The sequence below is a fragment of the Triplophysa dalaica genome, chromosome 7 (assembly GCF_015846415.1).
Source record: "Triplophysa dalaica isolate WHDGS20190420 chromosome 7, ASM1584641v1, whole genome shotgun sequence".
NCBI lineage: Eukaryota > Metazoa > Chordata > Actinopteri > Cypriniformes > Nemacheilidae > Triplophysa > Triplophysa dalaica.
The window spans coordinates 23,823,129-23,849,775 of NC_079548.1; the positions used below are offsets into that span (position 1 = coordinate 23,823,129).

The following is a 26,647-nucleotide window of genomic DNA, read 5'->3' on the forward strand; positions in this document are numbered from 1 at the left end:
GTGTAGGTATGTTTGCATGTTGTGTGTGTGGAGCATTTGTATGTTTGTATTTTGTTGTTTTCACCTTTTTTTTGTTTTTACAGGTATATGCCTTTAGTTGTTTTTCTTGTATTCAATGTGTCTAATGTACAGCTGCTTTGTAACAATGAAAATTGTAAAAAGCGCTATAAAAATAAAGTTGAATTGAGTTGATTCCCAGAATGCTTTGCATGAGGATGTTATTTTATAGCTTTTTCCTGTAAAGATAAAGAGTTGTTAATGTTTAGTGTTCATTTATCTTTGAACAAACTGTTGCCGATAAATTAGATAAATATACTATTGTTTAGAGTTTAGGCATGTTTGTAAGCAACGCTCAGGGTTCAGAATAAATTTACACTTAATCGCATCTCAGCCACCACAGAAAATCATTTTGTAGTAGTTTAGGGCAAGCCATTTAGCCATTTAGCCATTTAAAACATACTCTTATAAATAAGAGTGCTTTAGGGGGATCATGATGTATAAGTACATTATAAATGTTCTTCAATACGGCTTCACACATAAACAACAGTGTATGTTAAAAAAAATCACTTAGTTTAGTCCATGTTGACAAAAGCCCTTGTTGTGATAGAAATGCACAAAAGGTTCAGCTCCGTTGAGCAGATTAAGTTCACAGGTGATATTCTCCCCCCTGATCGTGGCCGATGTAGGTTGTTTCGATGCCATTAACAGAGAAGACAGTGTGTTGGTCAGGTTGCTCTTGTAATGAAGTGATGTACCATAAGTCTTCTGGCACCTCCAGCTCAAGAATCTTCTGCTTGATGCGCAGTTTCTTCTCGATGCTTTGCTGTTTGAACTTGAACTCGATGATGGTTTTTGTGTAGCGGTTTAAGGCCGTGACCGCTGAGCCCATGCAGGAGGCGAACGAGCCCCATGCTAAACTGAGAGAAAGAAAAAAATAATAGCCATCGCTACAGGACAATAGAACAAGTCATCTTTTGCCTTCCTTAGGTCATTTTGAAAGCAGTGTGACATATAATGTATACATTTATAAATATCTAGATATATAACAGTCTTAATTAATGTGTTACATGTGAAATTATTATCAAAAGGCTGTTTTTATAGAATGTTACAGTATAGATTATTCTTCAATTTACCAAAATCATTTGACCTATTTTTACCCATTTACCCAAAATATATATTGCTCTAAATCTGAGACTTACAAATAGGACCAGCTGTAGTCCCATGTTTTAGGTCTCCAGTCTTCTGGACCCATACTGACAGCCAGCTGAAAAGCTGTAGTGAACATCATATGTGCAACCATCCCCAGAAGACCTATGGACACAGAATATTGTAGGATCCATTACTGTGTCGTGATTATTGTATTCATCCACAAGATGGCAGTATGATATTTGCATCATTGTAATCTGGTCAAAATCCAGTTTGGAAAGATCCTCCTGCTAAAAAAACTGAATTAAGCAGCATATTATGTCATTGAATTACAAGGCAGATATTTTTCATTTCCTTAAGAATGGAATAAGCACTGTGCAGGGAGACACTGGAGTCAGGCGAAAACAACAGTTTTTGGGGGGGGGTTATATGTACCCAAAGTATTAAAGGGATACATCACCTAACAATGACAATTTTGTCATCATTTACTTAGAGTTGTTCCAAATCTGTATTTGTTTCTTTGTTATGATGAACAAAAAGAGAAAGATATTTGAAAGAATGCTTATAACCAGACAGAGTTTACCCCCGCATTGACTCCCATAGTAGGAAAATGACAATGAATGTCAAAAGTGTCCCAGAACTGTTTGCTCTCCGATATTCTTTGAAATGTCAGAACAGAACAAAAAATGATTAAGTCATTTTTCCTACTATGGAGTCATTGGAGGGCAAGATTTGTTTGGTTATAAGCATTCTTCCAAATATATTTCTCTGTGTTCATCAGAACAAAAAAACCCTTTTGGATCAAGATTTGGATCAACTCGAATGTGAGTAAATGATGACAGAATTTCAAATATTGAAATTGAATGTGAGTTAAATTTACAGCACTTCACCAGTTAGGCTTCAGGAAAGCACAAGAATACAAAAAAAAACGTTTTCTAGCCCAATTTGTTCTCAGCATATCTGCATATGTGAGTGGCAGCAGAATAATATACAGATTATACAAAAATTCCAATGAATTGTTGCAAAAATGCAAAGATCAGAAAGAGTGTACATGTTCTGTGGACGTTAAACAAATGCATTATATGAGCAAATAGTTTCATGTTTTCTCTTTTAATAGCAGGTGCTGATGTGCATGACGTCTGCGGGTGAGCATTCCTACAACCGTCGGGATTAGTGAAATGATATGGGGGAGGGAGGATGGTCTCTTCTGGTCATGTCACATACCAAAACCACTACCCCCGCACCAATCCGATTACAAACCACCAAATCCCTGTGGTGTTGGGATAGAACCCACATTCAGACCGTAGCAGAGGCTGTGTCCCGTTCAGATCCACACGCACATACACACCTCTGTATCATCATTTTATATGGAGTTTTATATAGAACCAATGAGGATGTCTAAGAGACAAATATTCTGAAACAAAACACAGAAACCTTTTTACATTTCTCTGTTTCACACAAATTCAGTCCTGAGGTAATGTAGTAAAACAGTTGTGTCGTAATAATAGCTGATATCTGTCCTGTCTTTGCTGTCAGTCTGAAGCTGTTGGATTTGTTGTATGTAATCTCATCTCTCTTTCTGACTGGCTGGGGGAGAGCTAGCAGGATTTTCTATTTTGGAAAATGAGCGTTCAAGAGGGACTACAAGAATTAGGGAATATCCTCTTATCATGCTCATCTCAGAAAGGGGAGTGGTAACTCAATGTGAGCAATTGCAGTTCAACTGGATTTTTCTTTCACAATACATAATGTGTAAGCAGATGGGATTGAATGGGAATATAGGATTTATTATTTTAATAAATTCAGGTCAATTGGGAAACTTTTGACAGTATCTCAATAGTAAGAGAATGGACATGAGGTCTGTATAGCTTTAGCAATGGAGTATTAACTTCAGTGTAAGTCTCATTTCTTGAGAAAAATAAAGTTTCTCTTGTAGAAATTGTAAGTAAATATGTAAAATATGCATGGTCCTAGAAATGTTTATATTGGATGTTTTACAGTCATAGGTGAGGCAACTGTGCTTTTGGTAAATGTTTACATTAATGTTCCCACTATAAAGCATGTGTAAATGTGTTCATTAATAATTAATAATTCATTTACAAATACATTATAAAGCAGTTATAACCGCATAAATAAAAAAAGGGGGATTCTAACAAAATACCTGCCAATAGTGTGCCATTGTTAACTCTCATATTATAAAAGCTTAATAAACGTAGTTATTCCTTATTTATTTGCAATATAGGTTGTCAGACTGGAGACTGTAGGGTGTTATTCTGTTTTTCTTATTATTGTATATTTCATCCCTTTTCAAACAATTTGCGTACCCTTTTTTGTTCCTTTTCATTTAAGCAGTTATAACATCGTTATAATGCATTTGTAAATGACTAATTAATCATTGATGAACACATTTTCAAATGCTTTATTAAGCAATCCTAATTGTAAAGTGTTGCAGATTTTTTTCATTTGTTCTGCTTTTTATTTCATTATATAAATATTTAAATTGAATACGTTTAATCTTTCGTGTGCTATTCCATGTAAATATTCTTATAGTTGCAAAAGTTATTACTTTGTATTGACAAACATTAAAGGGGTCATATGGAGCGAACACATGTTTTTCTGTGTCTTTGATGTGTTATAAGTTGCCCAAGCATGTATTAGACACGTAAAAAAAAAAATGAGAGTTGCATTATATCTTAAAGCAAATGCTCACCCAGACCTGCCTGAAACGCCTGGTGTAACCACACCCCCACAAATCTACATCAGTTTCTGGTATGATTTGACTAAGACCACCCAAATGTATACGCAAGTAAGGTGGCCGTACCTGTCAGTACAATTGCTTTGGAACCTGATGATCCAAATATGGTAAGAGGCGTTACATTTCCATCACATGCTTGCAGTATTCCACCAATCACTACTCACTGGTTAACTGGCCAATCATTACACACCTCACTTTTTAGAGCGATGAGTTTTGCAGAAGGAGATACAAACATGCACGGTATGTGGAAAATACAGCGTTTTTGAACCTTAAATCGTGGATACACATTGAATGACATCTGAAACAAATTACAATATTTTTTTTAGCCATGTCATATGACCCCCTTAAAACAATGCAACTGCTTTCTTGTTTTCGTATATAAAGGTTTGTGTTTTTTATTCCAGCATTGAGGCTGTCTTTGCTTTTTTACATTAAAACACTAACAAAATTAATGTAAACATACGTGAGATTCAAAAATCAAGATTTTATTATGTTATCATGTTTTTATTGTGTTAGTTAGCAGTATTTTTTTAGTTTTTATGGCTTAAATCAAAACAAACCAACTGCAGTTTGATTGATATTAATTGAAATGCACAACAAAAACCATGATTTTTTTACTGAGTCATCTCATTTTGGAACCAAACTCTTCATATAGTCTTTCTTTGTGTGAAAAACAATCAACAATTTTATGTACATTCCCAGAGAACACAGTTACGATTGTAAGATGTCTACTATTTGACAGTATACGTCTCGGAGACGTTTTAAAGTTAAGCAAAGAATATGAAATAGGTCTTACATGTGTAAATTCAGACATCGAATAGACATCTTCCAGATGTCTGGTATGTATGTGTGTATATGTATGTGTGCTATCATTGTTGTATTTTGATAGGTTGTTACCTGAGAGAGCAGTGCACACAGCAGCAAAGGCATTCAGCTTGAGCCTGTTGATCAGGTTAAAGCAGGGACACATCTCTATCACCATGAGAGCTCCACCAGTGAACAAAAGAGTAATGTACAGACATTCTGACACAATACACAGCCACAGCACCCCTGAGACAGACAGACAGAGTCAATGAAATCATTCAGTCAACATTAGACAATAGATATTTCTGTAAAAGTTCTATAGGTTGATGTTAGCCCATTATTGGATCAAATGTGAACATTGGATTCTTAACCCATGCTGGGTTATTCCAACCAAAATGCTGGTCTGTTCTAACCCATGGCTGTTTAACAACAACCCAACAATTGGTTGTGTCCATATTTTACCCAACAATGGGTTGAAAATAACCCAGCAAGTGGGATTTCTTTTAACCCCCAAAACAAACATCATTTTGCATAAAACCTGCAGGGTGTACTGTTCAAAAGCAGCCTATAATGCTAAAATGCAGAGAAGTTTTGTTTTGACATAGAATAGTTGTTCAATTTACATGAGTGTTACAGTTTATCATGGTTTGTCATCGCAAATGTAAGAATGGATTCGCTAAATTCTTCACTTCAAATCTTCACATTTACACAGGTTTCACATGTCCATGGGGGATTTCACCTAAAATGTAAGCATGGATGTTTTTGCACATGTGTGCCTTTTCAGTAAAGGTTAGAGTATGTCAGTGTTACACACACATTTCTTTCACACTCTTTCAGAATATTAAATGCCAGAAAGGCATTGTACTGTAAACTTGGTAGAAGCACTGATAGTGCAGGTAGATTTATGTTGTTTTCCCTTCCTATTAAACTGTGACCAAAAGAGTTCATTGGGACGTCATGCCATTTGTACAGTAAACTGTATGTCTTTATAGATTGGTGTGAACATGTTATTTTCTTTGACATGGTTTCAGATTTCTTTCAAATTGATCTCTGTCGTAGTTCTGATACACTCTGCCGTCTGTCCTGTGTGCTGTACCAAAACATGGTAAACCAGCTTTGAGGAAATGCAATTAAGAAAGTGAGCAAGAGAGTGATCCACTGCAAAGAAATAAAAATTTTTTAAAAACATTTGTTCATCCTCATGTTATTGAAAATCAGTATGTGTAATTTTCTGTAGAACATAAAATAAGATATTTTTGATAAATGTGTTTTGTGTACATACAATAGAAGTCAGTGGGGTGTAATCCAAAATATCAAAATAAGAAAGAGTGTCATAGAGGTTTGGAATGACATTAGGTCAGATAATTGTGAACTATCCCTTTAACATTTAAAAACATGAGATCTTAAACCAACTGGGTGATTCAATGTAATAAATGCACACCTGACATATCACATTCTTCATAACTGTGCCAAGCTTCTGTGTTACCTAATGATTACAAACGGCTTACAGTAAGAAAAAAAGGAATGTAACCCAATATAACATTTTGGTCTTGTATCTATTTTGAGAGAAAATTTGTTGTGTATTTTACCATTAGACTGTTATTTTATGTACTTACCCACCTCTTTCATGATCCGGCGCGATCTCTAAAAAGCTCCTGCAGTTAAATCCTATCAAGAGATAAAGTTTTGGTAAAACGTCTGATCTGCATTTGCATTTGTAATCGAGATAAAATCGTGTAAAAGTTTACTCTGCTGCACACTGAAAAAACAACAACATTTGAATTCAATTTTGTCCTAAATTATTTCAACATTTTGCACATTTGCAACCCCAAAAAATCCACATGAAAGAGCCACCGATGGCGTCATACCCTGTAAGTCGACCGTTTGCTCACAGGAGAACCAGATGCCCGTGTGAAACTTCCTCATGAGGAACTTCTCCTCTCCCGTCTCGTAGATGTACTGCACCAGCCGCGTGTCATTGATGTTGGAGCTGTTAAAGCGAATACAGTACGTCTGCTTTACCGTCACCAGTCCCGTGCAGAAAGGCTTCACCACCTTCCTGGTTCCCTCACACCAGTAGCTGGTGGTGACAGCCGACACGGCCATGGCGAATGCCACGTAGTTGAAGGTAAGAGCCAGGGATGCTCGGTGAGCACGGCGTATACCCATAGCAATCCAGGATGACGCACAAGGAGATGAGTAATCCTGGCCTCAGGCAAGCGACTGTAGGGTTCCTTGCTTCAGACATTCAAACTCTTTGAGTTTTGTAGCGTTTCAGATGTATGGGGTATTATAGACGTTTGTATATGCCATCTGTGTTTTCTGCTCCCTGGAAGTGCTGTGCCTGGATTTGATTTACCAATGACAGCTGCTCTGCTCATGTCTGCTTCTAATGCTGTCAATCTCTTTATGTTTGGCTGGAACTCATCCCTCCCGCTCAAAGACTTCCCTTCCCCCTCAACTTTTTCCCACTTTTATCATTTCAAAGAGCAAATTGGAGACCTTGGTTTTGTTGTTCCATCTAAACCCATTGCTTATTTCGGCGAGCGTAGCAAAAAAAAAGAAGATCAATCAGATTATGTTTCAATCTGATGCTGCTTCCTCTGCTAGCATATACATTTACCCCATTTTCCAGACTACATTTCATCCTAATCTCAAATTGCAACATACATGATTTGCAGTAGTTTGTTGAACATCTAAGGATCTTAGTTCGCCCAATGACTGCATGTAGGCTCTTTGATGCTAAAAAATGATGTATGTGCCCAGCCACACACACCAGTTTATATGTGTGTTCGCACACAGCAAATCCTGTATTATTTGACAGCCAGATGATTGATTTGGGATATTGCATGTGCTACAAATATAAGAAAACATTCAAAATATGTTTAAATGCTGAACAGGTGTCAGTAGAAAATAGTCTGTTGCCTACGCCTATAAGAATGTTTTCATATTTGTATTATTAAAATTGAATGTCTTATTAATAAATAATACTTAATTGTTCAATTTAAATATTATATTTAAATCCCATGGTTATTGCTGTGTTATCATTATTATGATTATCAAAGCTATCAAATTTTGCACACACATAACAGTCGAAGAAAATCTTAAAAGAGTTAATAACACAATTTTCCAAGGTAAGAGGAAATCCCAAAACAAGATTAAAGCTCTTTATATATATCAAAGAACACTGCATGATGATTATGTAACACAGAATTTTGCGATTTATCTGTTTACGAGTTATTTCATACACACACAGAGTTTATTACAATCCCATTTGTTGTTTTTCCCTCTTTTACTTTTTTAAAGCTGATCTGATCTATTACGGTTTACAAAGTGTATTCTCAAGAAGGTACAAAAAACATGACTCTTAATACATTAAACTCAAGTGTGGTTTTTATTCAGTTCTATAGAGCTGCTTGATATAATGACAGAAAGTAACATAAAAAAAGACACTGTTCAGTACTTCCTGTGGGAGCTGCAATTATGCAATAAATAATCCACATAAATAATTTACGTGCCCAAAAGGTAATTGCACACATTCAAAAAATTCTGGGTTATTTTAAAAGGGGACAAACTCAACAGCTGGGTTGAATTGACCCTGAAAATGTCCATGTTTGACCCAACAACTGGTTAAAACAACCAAGCACTTTGGGCTGAAACAACCCAGCATAAATTAATTTGTAGAGCAAAGATTGTGTTAGTTCATTTTTTACCCCAGCATTTTTTTAATGTACAAACATAAAAAGCACAACATATAATATACATACTATAACTAAAACACAGTAGGATAAAATAAAAAAACAAATACATTCATACATGTGGCAAACGGCCTAATTCACTGTATACATGTAAAAAAAAAATCTGGGGCGCCAAAAGTATACCCTATAAATAATCTTTCTTTTTCCCACAAAATTAAGGGTGTCTGGTTTTCTTGAAATTTTGCAGTCAATTTCTGTAAATTGATGGTTTTTGACTGTGTTTCAAACATACATGAAAATATGTGTAAATAAAACAGTACAATTTCAAAATTTTAGTTTTTGGACATTTTAAGTGAAAATCTGTTCTACGTTCTTTAAAGTTTACAATTAATTTGATGTTTAGAGTAAAGTATACCGGCGTAGCTCTTACATCAGTACAAGGTACATTTGTGCATGTAAACATTCATGACATTTGATGAGGACTCTGACCTACATCTTCTTTGCTCACAATCTTTAGAGAAAAACATTGTCCTGTGCAGTTGTCTTTTGTTACATATTATGGATTAAATGTTTGGAGACATTTTGCCAGCACTCTAATTTCTTCCTGTAGCTAGATTATTGTGTTAGCAGCACAAAAGGTTGTGCTGGGGAAACACCCATACCCATACGTACATTAAACACCAAAATCGCTTTGGATAAAAGTGTCTGCCAAATGTATGAATGTAATGGATTTGAACTATGGAAAAATATACAAATCTGCCTATTTATATGATGAGTCATTTCAGTTTTATCCATACTTTACTCTCCACCCAGCATGCAATAGTTTTTTTGCAGTTAATCTGTGCGTGAGGTTAAATGTTGCAGAGATTGAAATCACAGGACTCCGCCGCCCACTTGATTGAGACTTTGCTGTAAACTCCAGGAAAAGGGACGCTTAACCACAAAACTGCTTTATATAATCCTTACCTGCACAGCATTCAATTCCACAGTGAATTACTTTTGTGTTGTTTTTTTTATAATATGCTTTGTAATCGACATCACTGCACATCTAATACAGTAATACACCTGACTTTGGAAATATCTTGAAAATAAGATATTTTGAAGTATTTAAGTAAATTGATCAAATAAATGGATTATTTAAATGTATTGGTATCGTAATTACAATCTGAAATGCACTGATTGCATATCCTTAACGGTAACACTTTTGATTACAGCCCCCAGTGTACCACATAATTAAACAAAATGTACGGCATAAGTAATTGCATCAAGAATGTACCATTACATATCTATAAGTAAAGGGGAACAATAGGCAAAGTGTAGGGCATAAAGAGGTAAGAGTAAGGAAAATTACAAATCCATTTATACTGTAAGGATCTTAAAGCCAAGTATTAAATGGTTATTGACCAACATTTTTGTTGTCTAGCATATTGTAGGTCATGCTTAATGCTTATTCATTGCGGCCTGTAATTTTAAGTGTAACATATTTAATCTCTATTATATCAAGGTATTTTCCCTTCAATCCACCTGTTACAGTAAGTAATGAACATGATGCTGTTTCGACATAAGAAACAAACGGTGGGGAAGCTGTGTAACTGTTAGGTGGCATAGTCGTAAGGAGAGCAGCGCAACACTGCTGCTTTCCTGTTGTTATTTTAAACAGGTTCTTCTCCCTCAACGACATGCCGTTTGAGACACCTCGGCACTAATGATGTTTGACTTTTTCATTCGGAGACCACTAAAGATAATGTTAAAGAAGTGTGCTAGCGCGCAAAAAACTATAATATGCTCTAGTCCCCTCCCTGCTTATCGGGGTGATGAGACATAGTTTATAGACAATTGGAAATGTTTTTAGGGGAGAGTTGGCCTGTTTAAGATAGATCTTCATCATAGGAGCTTCCGTCCTCTTCCGTTCGACCTGAAGAACCTGTTTTTCGCCACAATTAACCTTTTGTGAAACGGAAAGGTTCTTTGGATGTTAACGCTTCTTAATGGAACCATTTAGACAAAAAAAGAATAAGACATCTTCTTTTTAAGAGTGTACAGTAAGTCTGTGTTTCTTCAGTCATAGAGAGGTGCTTAGCGTCATAAGCTTGAGTCCACTGACGCCATGGCTCTTTAACTGGTTAAGTTGTCTTAAGGAGATATTGGAGTATTAGATGTGTCTGATATGATGAACGATCCCAGTGCAGGTCAGTCAGTAACCCTTTCATTTACTCACATTCAATAGAATAACAATTTAGATTTTTTGCATTTGATTTTAATGTACAATTTTTAAACAGCTAACACACAGGAATCTGACACACATATTTCAGGACTTGTTTCCTACGTCCGAAATTCACTTATTTATACTCTGCCCTAAAAGTAAGAACCTTACTGTTTTAACGAATAGATATAATATAAAGTGCATAGCAGAAACACTGTGACTGTTGTTATGCTCAGACAATACTGTGATTCGCATTAACAATCACACATTAAAATGCAACTCCTTGCATTCAAGCTTGCATGTACAGTCTATACTTATGATTTGATGAGTTTAGGTAGTTCATATGACAGGTTTGAAAACGCCTGATATGTACATGTGTACGCATGCAATAGTTATATGCATGTACTAATATATAGACTTTTGACAGTCAACTCATGTGACCGTCAGCTGAGCTGGTTGACAGGACAGAACTGACCTCTGTGTCACAAATAAGTGATGTGTGTTAATGAGGTTAGAGAGGTCAGTAGCTCAGGCAAACAGACGCACACCCAACCACAACATCAACAGCAAACAAACAACCTAAACCCAGCCCAGCCAAAATGAAAGTTAAAATAAATGATGGTAATGGTTGACTAACGATTAACAAATTTTGGGAGAAGCCAGAGCATATAGTGAGTTCTGGGTTCGGCCGTTTCCGAGCTTTTACTCGGAGCCCGCTCCCTGGACAGCACGCCAAACACGAATACTTTTACTACACCTGCTATCTTCATTATCTGCTCAGGTGAACTTGTGAATTAGTTAAGAGTTAAATGATTTTATAAGTTAAAAAGTGCAAATCTGATCCCTTATCATCTAAAACAATTATGAACATTGTAGTATAAGTTATCTCTCCCTTTCTCCCTCGTGTATTGATTCAACACACAAACTAACATTTGTGAAGTTGGCTAGTTAGATACAATTTAACATGCCAACAGTCACAATATGACTTACAGTTATGTTAATGATAACAAATATGCTTGTTTTATTAAAGACTACACAGTGGTTTTAAAAGTGGGGTGATTTAAAGGCAGAAAGTATAATAAACGGGCGAACAGTGTGCGCAAGTGCGACCCCGGAACACTAACGCGAGGAGTGTATAGCATCGCATGAGCCTCGTCGGGCGCATTATTTGTAACACCTGCTGAGCTGCACGAAGCGCCAGTAGCTTCGGGGGCAGGCTTATGATAACGCTGATTGTGTAAATGCTGCCTTTCATGATCTCCTTCGGTTTCATATCTCCTGGTTGTACCAAAAGTCAGTGCTTTTCTGACACAAACGATGTTGTTACGTATCCTTGCGCTTTTTTAAGTGGGTATACGAAAATTCTTGATCTTTTCTAGTGGGTATACGGCGTATACCTGCGTATCACTGAGTAACACTGTCCAGTACCAGTCCAGTCCAGTTACACATCAGCAGATATTGGTGTGAGCTGGTGGAAGAAATTTCTTCATTTCATCTTATAAGAAATGAAGAGTGCACTGACCTGCTTCTTTACTCATCTCACTGTACAACACAGGTCACTTCGATAGCAAAGAGTAGCATTTTGTTTACAATACCTCTACTGCAAGACCTCATCCTAAGGGGCCAATCAACATAATGCAACACTCACCAGAAGAGGTGTGACGTAACAAAATAATCTTTCAAAGCCTGTCTGGATTTAAACAGAGACATACATAATCTCATTCAGCACTTAGAGAAGCTGTCAGAGGGAACCAAGCCCAAAGAGAGAAGATCCGACCAGGACAACGCAGCGGTCCGAACGACCTCATTATCTTGTAGAGAAGCAAACCAGGAGCAGGAGAAAGAGTTTGAGAGTCAGAGACGGTCCGGGAAAGTAGAAAAAAGGTACATTTTCCTTTTTAGCCGTGAAAGACTTAGAAATATGGGAAACACCAAGAGCGGTGCTTTGTCCAAAGCGATACTGAATGATCTGAAGATGAACACCAAATACACGGAGGAGGAACTGTGCACGTGGTATGCCAGCTTCCTCAAAGAGTGCCCTACAGGACGCATCACCAAGGAGCAGTTTGAGGGAATCTACGCTAGCTTCTTCCCTGACGCCGACCCCACCGCTTACGCCCGCCACGTCTTCCGCAGCTTCGACACTAATGCGGATGGCACGTTGGACTTTAAGGAATACATTGTTGCACTGCATCTCACTTCTTCAGGCAAGACTATGCGGAAACTCGAGTGGGCTTTCGCCCTGTACGATGTAGACGGCAACGGAACCATCAGTAAAAATGAGGTGGAGGAGATCGTACGGGTGGGTAACACTAAAGTGTTTTTACTGAGTATCTTACGTTTGTGGTTGAATATAGAAAATGAACTAGACTTATGTCATCATGGACAACGGAGAATGTTTCATTTATGTGTCTGGTGCTGGTTGTATAAAGCTGCTCGTTGTATTTCTCAGTATCATTTCACCAATGGGAAGCTTGATGGGCAAGAAAGCTCAGGATAGATTAAACCCACCTGACAATCACTCTAACATACGAGATGCTATTGATTGTCAAAAACTGTGATATTGATATTATTCTCCAATGCAGTCAATATTCAACATGATTCCTGCTGAAGACCAGAAAAATCTTCCAGAAGATGAGAACACACCCGAGAAGCGAGCAGACAAAATCTGGACCTTCTTTGGAAAGAGTGATAATGGTATGAGTCGCTGTGGGAAATTTCTTGCATTTACATGCATCACGTCATGGTCCACAACTTCTTGACAACGGCTCTGTGTTTTTTACAGATAAGATTGGAGAGGGGGAGTTCGTTCAGGGTGTCACGGAAAACAAAGATATCTTGAGGTTGATACAGTTTGACGAGCCAAAGAAGATTCAAGACAAACTCAAGGAGAAGAAGCACTAATTTCAAGCGTACCTGTGAGACTGTTCAGACCTCCATCTCCATTCATTTGACGTCAGAGCTCACTTTACTTTTGGATATGTCCAAACACACACTCAGACTCAACCAGATAGAAACGGCTGTTCTTGTATTGATTCCTGGACCACCAACTGTTTAAATACTACCTGAAGCTAAACTGACTGAAGTCTTGGCCATTGCTGTCCAATTTCAATAAGAGCAGTTAGGCTCATGTTAACAGTCCTACTCCAGAATACTCAATCCTCTTAGGATCTGAAGGTCGGGTAAGACAAATCCCCATGCAGGGTCCATGGCTCTCATCTTTTAGATCCCATCAGGGTTAAGGTGGTTTAAGCTTTCAATATGCATTCATCAGACTTTGGAACAATCTGTTTATCAGGTGACTGGATGAATTTTATAGGATTTTGTTCTTCTACTGTGTGTAGAGAACATTTTATGGGAAATTTTTATCTAGAAAACTATTATAAAGAGATGTAACTATTATCAGTCAATGTAATCAAAAAATCATTGCCCGTTCACATCAAAACGATAACTATATATAAAAAAAATCCAACTTTCAGAGTTTTTTTTCTCCAGATTATCCATTCAAAAATGTAAAGGGTTGTTGCATTTAAAATGTAAGTTAAGAGCTACCATGACATTATCGTCCGGTGGTGTGGATGTTTGTTATAGTTTTCTTTATAGTTATCATTCTTGGTGTTTCTTCAGGCATGTAAAGCCCCGTTCAACCGTACAACTGCAACCTAGAGTGCATCCGTCTGCTTTGTTATGGTGAATGAACCTGATGTGTAATGAAGAAGCCTGAAGTGTTAGATTAGTATAAATGCATGTTGTACGTGTTTACAAGCCTTGTTCCCTCATGATGTGCTGGAAATTTTGCTTACTTTTTCAAGCAGACTGTTTCATTTTTCTCTACAAATAATATGTTGCCATCACTTCTTGTTTTTTTCATTCATTACACTTGTAAACCCGTTCAAAAATAGGTATGTAGATCAAGTTTGATTGACTGATTAAGTTAAGAGTGGGAGTCGTGAGTCCCCCAACAGGTTTAGATTTACTAAACTTGAATACTAGAAATGGCACCAACCCCAAGTGTATCTTTATCATGTTGATGCTGCTTACAGCCAAAGCTCTAAGGACAAGCCTGAAACACAGGAGCTTACCTCCCTCTTTCCTTAAAGCCATCTTTGGCTCAGGTTAATACACTACATGGCCTGGTTTCAGCACTGGGATACTGAGCATGAAAACAATAGCTGGAGATCTACAGCATGGCCTCTGCTGACCCCACAAAATACACAAACTTTTATCGAAATAGCTTGTTTTGTGTTCCACTGGAAAATATGCTGAATATGTTGAAGAAAACGATGATAGAATTTTCATTTTTGTGTGAACTATCCCTTGTAACGGCTTTCAAAGGCGGCAGTGTGGTCTGACAAAAGAAAACTTCACAAGCATGAAATAAACAGCAAAAAAAAGGTTTATAGGCCCTCAGCCGACCAACCATATAGTTTCAATATAGTTTTAAAGTGTTTAAATATGAGAATATAAGTAAGATAAGTAAGATTCATGACATTAATGATGAGCAATGACATACATAGAAATGTTAACAAACATCTCTCTTCCAGAATGTACAAACCTCTATAAATCTCATTGCTCTAAACAAGAAATGTGTAAAAAACAATTAGAGTATTTTTTATTAATATTATCGACAACATAGTCCTTTCGTGGGCATATTCAACATAGACATCATATTTTCATAAACATGTTGACAAATGAATATTATCAATGAAGACTAGTTGAGAGCAAAAAAATCAACATATACAATATTTTAGGTATATATATATAAAAGATCTACTTTGTAACACAGACATTCAACAGAACGCTTTTTTTCTGAATACACAGAATGCACATCATTGACATCGATACATGTAATTCTAGCTTGGGCAATGCAGTACAGTTAACTTTATTACATGCTAAACTGAGCAAATGTAAACCAGTCATACCCTACAGTATATAAGACTTAGGGCATATGTGAGGGCAATGAATGTTAGTAAAACATATTAGTAAAGTAATAATAATTCATTAACCTAAAAGAACAGATTTTTTCCTTGTAAATGTAAGATATTTTTCACATTGTCAAACAAATGTGTAACAAGTGTAACAAAGGCAGCAAGCATTTACATTTTAATTTCACGAGTGTAGCAGTTCTACACGTAAACTTCATGTTTGACTTTTAATTCTGACTTCTAATGTCTTTCCTGTTTGAAATGTAAAAACAAATTCAAATCTAACAATCTTTTTAAAGGGGTCATATGACAGGACTAAAACGAATATTATAATTTTTTTTAGATGTGTAAACACGATCTAAGCTTCAAAAATGCAGTATTTTCCACATACCGTGCATGTTTTTTTTTCCTCTTTGCTTCGCATGTCTGAAACAGAGATTTTTTACCAAGTTCATGGCTCTGAAAAGCGAGGTGTGCTGTGATTGGCCAGTTAACCAGTGAGCAGTGATTGGTTGAATACTGCAAGCGTGTGACGGATATGTAACGCCTCATACCATATTTGGATCATCAGGTTCCAAAGCAACTGTACTGACAGGTACGCTCACCTCACTTGCGTATACATTTGGTGTGGTTATACGTGACGTTTCAGGCAGGTCTGGGTGAGCATTCACTTTTAGATAGTCTTTTGTTACGACACTTTACTTTTTGCAATTTTACGTGTCTAAAACATGCAGGGGCAACTTATAACACACCAAAGACACAGAAAAACATGTATTCGCGCCATATGACCCCTTTAATGCAAGCTCAAATATTTATCTTTCCCAAAGTGTGCTCTGATCTCTCTGTACTTCCTTCCTCAGATATTTTTATAAATTGTTACAAATCTTTCAGTATTACAGCATGTATAACGATTGAAGTTTATCTGCCAGTGATAGTCAGCTGCCTATGACATTGTGCATTCAATATAAAACTGTAATATTTATCAACTAAAAGTTACGCATCTCTTAATGTGCATCAAAGATTTCATTTAAACACCCCATGACAAAGACTGCAGAGCAGTGAGAATGCTGAAAGATGTGCTCGACAACAATTACAGACAAAAAACGCACACACATTTCTACAACGTTTACAAACACTTAACATAATAGATTGTGAACATTCCAAGGCAAGTTTACCTATAGGCACTTAAAGGTGTAACACAAATCAAAAGCTTTGATTGACACCTGGATTCTACATCCGAAGTATATAATTTCACCCCTAAGAAATCTTTACAGTCATTTTTAGTTAACATAGCCTATAGATGGAATTTATACACCACGCAAATAATTCTGACTTCACTTCTTGGCCTCATCTTGGAAAAATGATATGACTTTGCTAGCAAGTCATGGGTTGTTGAAGTCATGTCTTTCTATGAACACAATCAATGGATTAACCAGTATCACTCTAACAACACATCTAATTTTCCATTAACCATATACAGAACTAGTCCTACATTTAGACAAAACATGCTTTTCTGCAAAAATATGAAAATATATCAATTCCATCCTTATAATGCATTGTGCTGATAATGCAGATCTCGCTCAGGAAGGCTGCAGATTTGACAGCAGTTTGCGTGTAGCTTGTGAAAATAGCATTAAAATCTTTTCATTGCATTCTTCATGGCAAAACAAGTCTCATTACAACACAGATTCAACAACATGCCATTTAGTGACAGTAGGATTCATCTATTTTTATAATAACTTTGATGCTGATTTCTGCTTAGATTTCTGCCGAGGATTACTCTTTTTTAACTAGTGAACTAGTTTCTGGAGAAACAATCGTATGTGTGCCTTGATACCTACTTTATCTGCCACCAGCCATTGAGTTTAGTTGTGCATACACAATTTCACTTTAACACAGACAAAGCTAAAAGAAAAATGCGATGATTTTTGTTTTACAAGCATCCACTGCAGCGAATGTTTCACTGTACAGCTCTTGTTCTGATGTTTATCCTTGAAGCATTAACTATTTTCATCGTGTAAATGTCAGAGACATACAGGTATGTCTTAAATAGCATTTAAAAGTAATACACTATATACCGTATATATATATCTGTGAAAGGACATGCAGTATTATATATAAAAACACAGCACAAGGACGGCTGGTCAATATTTATAATGCATTCAGATGTTCTGCTGTGCTGCTGTCCTATCACCTGTTCACCGTCACATTGAGAAACTCTTCTGTAAAGCTGTGATTTTGCAATCTTCCACTGTTTTCGACCAGCGGAGATCCCTAAAACGAGCAGTGCTTCAAGTGGGAGATACCTGTAGGGCTTTGGCTGAGGTTGAAGTACTCAGGTAGACAGGCGTCGTAGATTCATACTGTATATGATGTGTGTGTGCTTTGATCTAGATGTCCATGTCCACAGGTCTCAGTTCACCTGTCTTGTGTTCTCTCACCCACATCTCTCTGTCTTTGCCTGGGTCCACACTCTGCAGAAGCTTGTCCACCGGCTCCAACGTCTAAAACACAAAAATGCACGAGGTCTTAGACTACCAAGAATAGTTCTTAAATTACCAAAAATGTATGTGTATAGTAGTCTATATTATGGTTAGCTATAAGAAACTTTGTACACATATTTTACTTGTTCACAGGGAACAGTGCCATTTGCCACAGAACATTTTGCGAGATTATTTTTCACATATTTTCCCTCAAAGCCACAAACATTTGCCTTTCTATCACCGTCTCTGTTTAAAACATAACATCGAAAATTACTTAATGTTCATATCCTTATGTGGTAGAATTTATTCAACTTAAAAAATTATTTTCTCCATTAAAATCTTTTTAATAAGCTTACTTTTGTTGAAACAAATAAGGTAAGGAGGTGGTAAGGTAAGGGGGAATGGAAAATGTTTTTGAAAACAGATTTTTGTTTCATGTGCTCGCTTAACTAATACTGGTTTATTTATAAAAGCTATGGGTTGCAGTTTTAATTAAAAAGTTTACTTCATTATATTATTACATGTGCCCTGCGATGGGTTGGCACTCCATCCAGGGTGTATCCTGCCTTGATGCCCGATGACTCCTGAGATAGGCGCAGGCTCCCCGTGACCCGAGGTAGTTCGGATAAGCGGAAGAAAATGGAATGGAATGGAATATTATTACATATCTTCCTGGTTCACAGATACCATGGCTGTAACCACTATATACATTGGGGAGCCACCACAGGGGGGCACTGTACACCCTCCAAATTCAAATATTGACATTGAAGTTGATTCATAACTGTCTAAAGCTTTGCAAAGTCTAATAATGATTTATCAGTAATCATAATAGGTTTGAAAGGTTTGATAATAAGTAAGTCACTAACTGTTTGCTATCAAACATATTACATTATTACAAAATGTTATGGCTCCCAAGTACCTTAGCTAATAATACATATCATGACACTACTCTGTAATATTATAACTTTACATATTCTTGTGCTGTTTGCGGAGATTTTTTTTCCTTTTTGAAATTGCCCACTATTATTTATTTCTCATAACAGAGATGAACTATTGAACTAACTACTGTTCAATATATCTAATTATACTAATTAAAGTAGTGTGCACATCACCAATTTACTGTTGTTATGTGCTGGTAAAATAAAAATATGGAATTAAGATACATAGAATCTCTGGCTCCATGACATCAGCTCAATGAAACAGTCTTTCAGATTTCCAGAGCAGATCTCTGTTGGCAACTCCATCAGGTGTCACAGAAAACATGACGTCCTGTTTGAGATCCATCTGTTGATACTCACACACTGTTGCTCTGTTTTATGACCATGTGAAGTTGAGACTTCTGGCAGCTAGTCTGCTGTTAATCCTACAACTTTCACTGCCACGTCGCATGAGCTGCTTAATATAAATAAAATTGTACTTGCATCTACGTTTTTCTAGATTACATTTGACTATATGTTCTTGTACAATAGTACCCAGAGATGCTTCTTTGATACTATTCTAATTCTATTGAGTTCTATTATTGGTGCGTAATATATTTCTGATAACCCTATTTCGAAACAGAATACGAAAGAGAGACTTTAACAGACTTGAAGGGATACCTCACCCAAAAATGAAAATTCTGCTATACTTTAATCATTAACAGAATGCTTATAACCAGACAGTTCTTGGACCCCTTTGACTATCATAGTAGAAAAAAATACTTAATCATTTTTTCTGTTCTGTTGAACACAAAAGAAGACATTTTGAAGAATTTAAGAAAGCCAACAGTTCTGGGGCACTTAAGACCACAATTGTATTTTTTCTTTCTATGGGAGTCAAAATCTATCTGCTTGTAAGCATTCTTCCAAACATCTTTCTCTGTGTTCATCAGAACAAAGAAATGTATACAGATTTGGAACAACTCGAAGGCGAGTAAATGATGACAGACAGAATTTTGGTGAAGTATCCCTTTAAAGGGAACTGACTTGATGTATTCACTAAAATCTAGCTAGAATTACAAAACTAAAAAAAGTAGAGTTAGTTTTAAGATAATATTACTATTGCTGAAATAGGTTGCTATCTGCTATCTCTAAGCTCATGATAAACCAGCTCATAAAATGGATAACTGCTTTATTGATAATCAAATGATGAAAAAATAATGAATTAAAATTCTGGAACACAAAGCAAAGCTTGCAGTGTTTGAAGATCCAATCTGCTTCAACCAAGCTGTCTCATATAAGATGGGTTACTCACACTTTGGTTGAACATGTCTGTCTCGTGACGAAGTGTTGTGTACTGTCGCAGGTGCTGCTGTATCATCTCCACCCGCTCCACCTCCAATCTCTCCAACTCCTTCAGATCACAAACACTCATTCACAAGCAGCCCGGTGGAAATATTAGATCGGGCTCTGAAATCGGATTCTTAGCCGCATTGAAAATAACAAATAAAGGCCCATGCACCAAATCTATAATAATAGTCTTCAGTTAACACTTATATACTATTTGAATGAGAAAATTGTAGTGAAACATTGTATTTACCAAGCTTGAGGTGACCATCTCTTCAAACCATTTAGACTGAGCCTGATTGTAGAGGTCAACACAGCGCATCAGATCATCACCTATCGACATTAAACACAAACAACGTCAGTCATTTACTTACAGAACAGGAGCGGATTTTTTTTGAAACTACAATACAAATCTAAAAGTATTCAGATTGTAACTAGTACAAAAACTAACAAAGGCTTATCAAGTTAATTTATCTGGTTTTGAAATGGAAATTGCAATAGGCACAGTGCTTTTCTCTGCCAGTAGGGGAAATATTTTACTCATTTGTTAGTTATTTATTATGAAACCCTGTGTAATACAACAAACACACTTGGCTTGGTCATTATATGCACAAGTAAAGCTAATCAAACGGGCAGAACTGTGTCAGAAAGACTGAATATTGGCACCCTTGGGACACAGGGTCCAATCTTTCTATCTATATGTAAATTAGGTCCAGGCGTTAAAAGACATTTGTTTTAAGCCGCCATGATTATTGAAGGAGATTATTAAAACAATGTTTAATGTTTGCCCATTGATTTATGTTGGGAACTGTGCCTTGTGTGGGAGGTTCACTGAGGGGGGGATGTGAGATAACATCACACAGGCTTTTTCTACTGAGCTCAGCTACACTAAAGAAATGTTGGCAGTAGCACAATTAAAAACAATCTGCAGTGAAACACTGAAAGATGGCAAGCCATACCATTTAAATCTAAATCTGTTTTTAATTGAAGTCTGATTCACACTGGCCCTATACAGCACTATGAAAGACCTTAATATATATGGAATAATGCTAATAAGCAACACATTATTTATTATCATATTATGACATTATTTTTACATAGCCTACACTAACACTCAAAAGTCTAGGGTAGGTGACTATATTTTCAAATCACTGCTGTTCTTGAAACCTTGTATCTCCAGATTTTGTGATTTTTTTGCAATAAATCATTATGATTAGTCACCTTTTTGTCACTGGGTTTTGCAAATATCTAACCAATGCATAGTATAAAGTGTATCTTATCACTTTTTTTAATCATTTACAAAGTAGCCTACTGTGTTTTTCCAGTTCCTCAAAAACTGTGAATTTGGACATTTGAGGTTTCGGAAGGACAGCGATGACATTTTATAATATTAATAACAATATTTATAATAAACTCATCAAAACTACGGAATCACACAAATGTAACTATATTATGTTATGAACAATTCAAAACTATGTTATAATTGATTATTGTCATTTGTTTAAAATTTGCTGAAACGTTCACATTTTATTAAGCAGTTTTTTGAGGTCTTATCCTGTGATGCTATTAAGCAGTATTGAAGGAGTTCACATTTATGTGTTCTCTTATCGGCTTATAAACTAGTTTTATTTAGTCCAGGTTATTCATATTACAATACGACATTTTGAACAACATTTTTATTTATTAATAAAACTACCTACAGGTACACTTCTCATACATATACTCATGATATTTACATGACACTTTCACAAATATCATTCCCAAACTTTCATGTCAAAAATACCATGCCATTACTATGGTAATCATTGTGACTTACCACTGCAAAATCTAATTGTTGTCCTTACTCACAAATTATTTGTTGACTTTACTCAGTTGTCAAAATGTATACATTTTACTAGTTTTTTATCAAGTTACGATTACTTGCAGAGGAAATCAAAAACAATTTACTTTTCGCCTTTAGTATATTTTACTTAAATCAAGCAAGTAGCGGCAAGCGAAGAAATTACTTTACTACACCAGCGAGAGGCAGTGGAGAGCAGATCTTGCCTGTACGCAGAAAAGATTCCCAGCATGCTTTGCGCCAGATTGCATTAGGAGAGTACATTTTTAAATATGATTATTTTATATGTTTTCAGTAAAGTTAAAGACTTGACAGTGTTTAATGTTCACTTCTCTTAGATATTTAGAAGAGTTTGACATATTTTTCAGTTTTGTGGTTATCACTGTTAGGTGCATGTGATTAGGGTCTGCAAACCTCGTGTGTTTTTAACCAATGAACATAGACTGTGCATACAGTTCAGAGATCAGTCACCTCTTGCTCATTTTGTGTTGCACAAGTCAAGGTGTTTGATTTATGCATTTTTAGAATAATATTTGTGTGAAATAAAAAATTTAATTTAGTGAACTTAAACTCCAATGATGGCTGCAATAAATCCAATGGAAATTCTTAAGTTGGTAATAATAGTTCATTCTGAGTCAAGAGTACATCTGAACTAATTTTTTTAGTAACTTGAACTCAACAATACCATTTCACCATTTTTACTTAGTTTTTTTGAGGCAATCGGTAAGGCATGCTTTTTTAAGTAAGATCAACTAATTAGATTTTACAGTTTGGCATTTTTTTCACTGATCAACTGAAAGTCTAAGTACCAGAGAGTGTTTTGTGCATTAATTTAATTTAAGCACAAACTACGTATATTAATGTAGTCTTTTACAAATATGAAGCATGCAAATGACCATCCATTTATCATACACACTGAAGCAACACTTTAGGTATTATTTAAAGCCATTTCGCAGTGGCTTTGTCATGAATCTTGTACATTTTGGCCTCTGATGTTCCATAAGCACTGAATACGACTCTTTAGGGTCTGCACTAGTCACTCAGTCAAACAGGCTGTCTCTAAGCTCAAAGGTTGAGAGACACATCCGACCATAAAGAGCATGTGAACCTCAGGGCTGCCAGCTCTTCTAATGTTTAGTGTCAATGGCCAGAACAGGATAAAGTGAATGTTTTTCAGCAATATGAGGCTTCGCATGCTGCTTGTCAGCTCCCACAGGGCCCATTTTCCCACTGCAAAAATAGATCATTACTCCATGCTTTTCCCAACTCAATGTCTGGAACCAATATAGCCTGGCTCCTCTTAAACGCCGGCTCCTGGTGCCGATCCAAGATCCTCTACATCCCCTGCACTCTTCTCTCCCATCCTGTCCCTCATGCCTAAAAAACACAGTCCCAACTCCACAGACTCAGCACGCTACAACAATAGCAGCCAATTTGCAAGATTTACCCCCCAAAAAAGCTCCTTACTCAACAATAAAAAGGACTGATGTTGGATTTTGGGAGAGTTTGTTTCACCAAAGCCATCAAGAGTGGAAGAGAATAACTTAAAACGAGAAAATCAGTTGAATCTGTAGGCATACTGAGGGAGATGTTTACTTCTTAGTATGGAACGCCCATCCTACAGCAACATCAGGAGTTGGATCTACAGTAAAAGTGCAAATAACAGCTGGTGAAATGAGATGAACTGTCTGTGATTGGACAGGTGGAGAGAAAAATAAGTTTTAATGAACCTCTGAGAATTCACCTAGAAATGGGAATTAATTACATTACATTTACAGTTAGTCATTTAGCAGACGCTTTTATCCAAAGCGGATTTTATCCAAAGCGACTTACAATTCAGTCATGATTCTCGTGTCATGTGCTCTGGTTTGACCAGGAAACACAATGAGAAGTTTGTTAAAACATTGATGCTGCTTTAAGAATAACATGAGCATGGGAAACTGGCAAAAAAAGTGGTTTGTATGACTCATGCATAACACTTCAAGTCATCTGAGGCCATGCACAGTTTTGTGACCAAACAGACCAAAATTTCAAGTTCTGTCATGACAAATATTGGAGGGTTTAGCATGGTAGTGTACATGACATATAAATGTATTTGGTCGTTGTGGATCTGCTTCTGCGGCAGAGCAAGTACGTCCTGCTTCCCAGTTTACTTCTGGGCCAACGTTTTTTGTAATCTCACATGTCTAATGTAGACTTAGCAGAGAACTCAATAATGGCGGTTTCACAATTCCAAGAATCCAAAGACTGAAGATCTCATGGAGGTCGGTATTGCCAAGCAAGCTTTGCAGAACTAACTCGAATAGACATGCTGGGACTTCAAATAGATTTGGTATGATCTGCATTAGATGCATCCTTGATATCAAGAACACATCTGTTTACTTCCATGCTTGTTTTATTGGGTATTGGAACCAGACTTTGACGGTTGATGATAACGTAGAGCGAGAACACGAGAAAGCAAGATTGCTGAAGAACACATATTGAGAAACAGATAGTGTCTCAAACTACACCTCAATATCGAAACCTGTCAATTAATAAATTTCACTGTGAACTCAACAACGCGATCTCGCGGCAAAAAAGTTACTATTTTTGTTTAATTTTGGCTGATTTGTATGAATTCGTACAATCTCATTTGTACGCTTTTGCAGAAGTGACGTTAAGTTTAGGGGCAGGGTTAGGGGTGGGGTTTAGTATCTTTTCTTTCTAGTACTCGTAGTTCTTTGTCAGATTCACAACGCATGAATTCATACGAATAAGCCACCTTGCAAAATAGTAACAAATTCCTGTGAGATCGGGTTGAACCTAAATTTCTCAATAAATTCTAATAAAACCAAATTTTCTGTGTTCATTTGTAGATCTATACTTTTGTCAACATTAGTCTCATTTGTTTCTATTATTTTTGCTCATAAGAAATTTTGGGAGTCTGATATGGAGTGTTGTGCTACAGCTGAAACTTCATTAGATCTACTGAACATCTGAGAAACAATATTTCTGAGAAACAATATTTCCCTGTGGGCCTGAACTTGGTTTGTCGCTGTACCTCCTATTATGGATTCAAAATATGAATTACTTTGCAATTTAAAATAAAGAAACCTCTCATCGGGTTTCTTTAGTAAGATCAAAAAGATTTAATGCATGGGGGCTTTCACCTGCTTGTGTGGATTTCCGTCTGGCCTTTTTTATGTCCTCCTCAGTCTTGTTGCTCAGTTTGATCTCAAGCTGCTGTGTCTTCACCTCCAGATCCTTCTGTCTGTCCACCAGAGCCCTCCGTGCCTGCAGCACAACACAGACACGTGTGTTAAGACATGCCTGGACTATATCTGTGTGTCTGTGTTTATGCATGCGCCAACCAACTTCCCTTCTGAGTCTCACTTCATATCCATTCTATCTAAACATCATGGAAGTTTTTTCCTGCCATTGTCTGCTTTGTTTAAATCACAACTGAATTAAAGTAAGATATTTAATATTGAGCAACTGAAATTTAATTACCCTTATGAAATCTGATTGGATGTGCCATATTCAAAGCCTCTGTACAATATTTGATATACATACCCAGGCACACGTCAATTAAATTATATATTTTATTATATGAACCTGGTGTATAAATATTATCCATAGTTAGGCTAATAAACAGTATTACATGCAATAGTGATTGTTTGTTAGGAATTATTATGTTGTACAGATTTGGTTCCTGGTTGGTTTATAAAATTCAATGAGATTTGGCAAAAATGCACTGTTCTTGTATTTCATCCAGCCATCTGCTGTGATATTGTTTGGACAGACATGCTGATTTATAAATTGGCTATGAAAAAAACAACAGACCCAGTTCTAAACAACGTAGGCTAATGTAAATGGTAAATGGTAGTGTTCCCCTATTGAAGCTGTGAGAACAGGACGCTACTGTTCCAACAACATGGGTTAAATTCTCACACACCTCCACACCCTTCAGAAAGACACACATCGTATATTAAAGGCAAAAGTGGGAGGAGAACGAGTTTGGAAGACTTTCAAAAACACACTTTAAGATGAAAACCAATAAGTGTCATACCTTCTCTACCGCAGCATAGCGACTGACCAGTTGTTTCCTCAGATCTGAGATGTGATGGTCGTATTTTTTCATGTCCTTTTTAAAGTTGTCTCCTCTGAAGGTCAGTAATGGCTTCTCCACTTCACTTTGGAGCTATAAGATAGACGCCTCTAAATCAGTTAAGACACACACAATCTGGACCCACCGCCCAAATCTGGCACAACCAGGCCATTCATTGCACACCTGGGCACGAATCATCACATGCCTAAGAGGGCATGCGTTTCATTTCAGCTTATATCTGGAGCAGGTACTTCAGTAATGATCATGATGTTGTATGAGATAGTTTTTTTAAACTTTGTGGTCTCCAGAGGGCTGAAGTTAGATCTGCAGGAATAACACAGCAGTATCACCTCCATCTTTCTACCATTAATCACCCACACCAGAGCTAAATGGATCAGCAGTGAGAAAAGCCAAACTGCAGCAGTGTGAGAAAAGTTGTGTA

At 36.6% G+C, this 26,647-nt stretch overlaps 3 protein-coding genes across 4 annotated transcripts in view; 1 reads left to right on the forward strand and 2 right to left on the reverse strand.

Moving 5' to 3' along the window:
• Nucleotides 1-348: 348 nt before the first annotated feature.
• Nucleotides 349-7,097, reverse strand: LOC130426614 (germ cell-specific gene 1-like protein). Its single transcript, XM_056753487.1, has 5 exons — nucleotides 6,574-7,097; nucleotides 6,326-6,373; nucleotides 4,799-4,951; nucleotides 1,200-1,311; nucleotides 349-917 (listed from the first exon to the last, which is right to left on the reverse strand). The coding sequence occupies exons 1-5, from the start codon at nucleotides 6,872-6,874 to the stop codon at nucleotides 647-649; spliced, it is 885 nt and encodes a 294-aa protein (XP_056609465.1). The 5' UTR covers nucleotides 6,875-7,097; the 3' UTR covers nucleotides 349-646.
• A 1,032-nt stretch (nucleotides 7,098-8,129) lies between these two features.
• On the forward strand, nucleotides 8,130-15,055 carry rcvrna (recoverin a). Its single transcript, XM_056752625.1, has 3 exons — nucleotides 8,130-12,908; nucleotides 13,192-13,303; nucleotides 13,392-15,055. Exons 1-3 carry the CDS (start codon nucleotides 12,528-12,530, stop codon nucleotides 13,508-13,510), a joined length of 612 nt encoding a protein of 203 aa, XP_056608603.1. The 5' UTR covers nucleotides 8,130-12,527; the 3' UTR covers nucleotides 13,511-15,055.
• A 137-nt stretch (nucleotides 15,056-15,192) lies between these two features.
• The window catches only part of gas7a (growth arrest-specific 7a), a 28,948-nt gene continuing 17,493 nt past the window's right edge, over nucleotides 15,193-26,647 (reverse strand). For both annotated transcript variants that reach the window (XM_056752624.1, XM_056752623.1), the window contains 5 exons: nucleotides 26,167-26,298; nucleotides 25,268-25,391; nucleotides 20,532-20,611; nucleotides 20,247-20,345; nucleotides 15,193-18,035 (listed from right to left, as the gene is read on the reverse strand). In XM_056752624.1, coding sequence (XP_056608602.1) covers nucleotides 17,922-18,035; nucleotides 20,247-20,345; nucleotides 20,532-20,611; nucleotides 25,268-25,391; nucleotides 26,167-26,298 — 549 coding nt within the window. In that variant the 3' untranslated portion in view covers nucleotides 15,193-17,921. The remainder of the gene's footprint in view (nucleotides 18,036-20,246; nucleotides 20,346-20,531; nucleotides 20,612-25,267; nucleotides 25,392-26,166; nucleotides 26,299-26,647) is intronic.

What these genes read in the sequence shown, in the direction of transcription:
- LOC130426614 (XM_056753487.1), bottom strand. Translation starts at nt 6,874, where the DNA reads ATGGGTATACGCCGTGCTCACCGAGCATCCCTGGCTCTTACCTTCAAC. An exon ending in GCAAACGGTCGACTTACAGG is followed by an intron (nt 6,374 to 6,573) that starts GTATGACGCCAT and finishes ATCTCTTGATAG; the next exon opens with GATTTAACTGCAGGAGCTTT. An exon ending in CGCGCCGGATCATGAAAGAG is followed by an intron (nt 4,952 to 6,325) that starts GTGGGTAAGTAC and finishes TGTCTGTCTCAG; the next exon opens with GGGTGCTGTGGCTGTGTATT.
- rcvrna (XM_056752625.1), top strand. Translation starts at nt 12,528, where the DNA reads ATGGGAAACACCAAGAGCGGTGCTTTGTCCAAAGCGATACTGAATGAT. An exon ending in AGGTGGAGGAGATCGTACGG is followed by an intron (nt 12,909 to 13,191) that starts GTGGGTAACACT and finishes TCTCCAATGCAG; the next exon opens with TCAATATTCAACATGATTCC. An exon ending in CTTTGGAAAGAGTGATAATG is followed by an intron (nt 13,304 to 13,391) that starts GTATGAGTCGCT and finishes TGTTTTTTACAG; the next exon opens with ATAAGATTGGAGAGGGGGAG.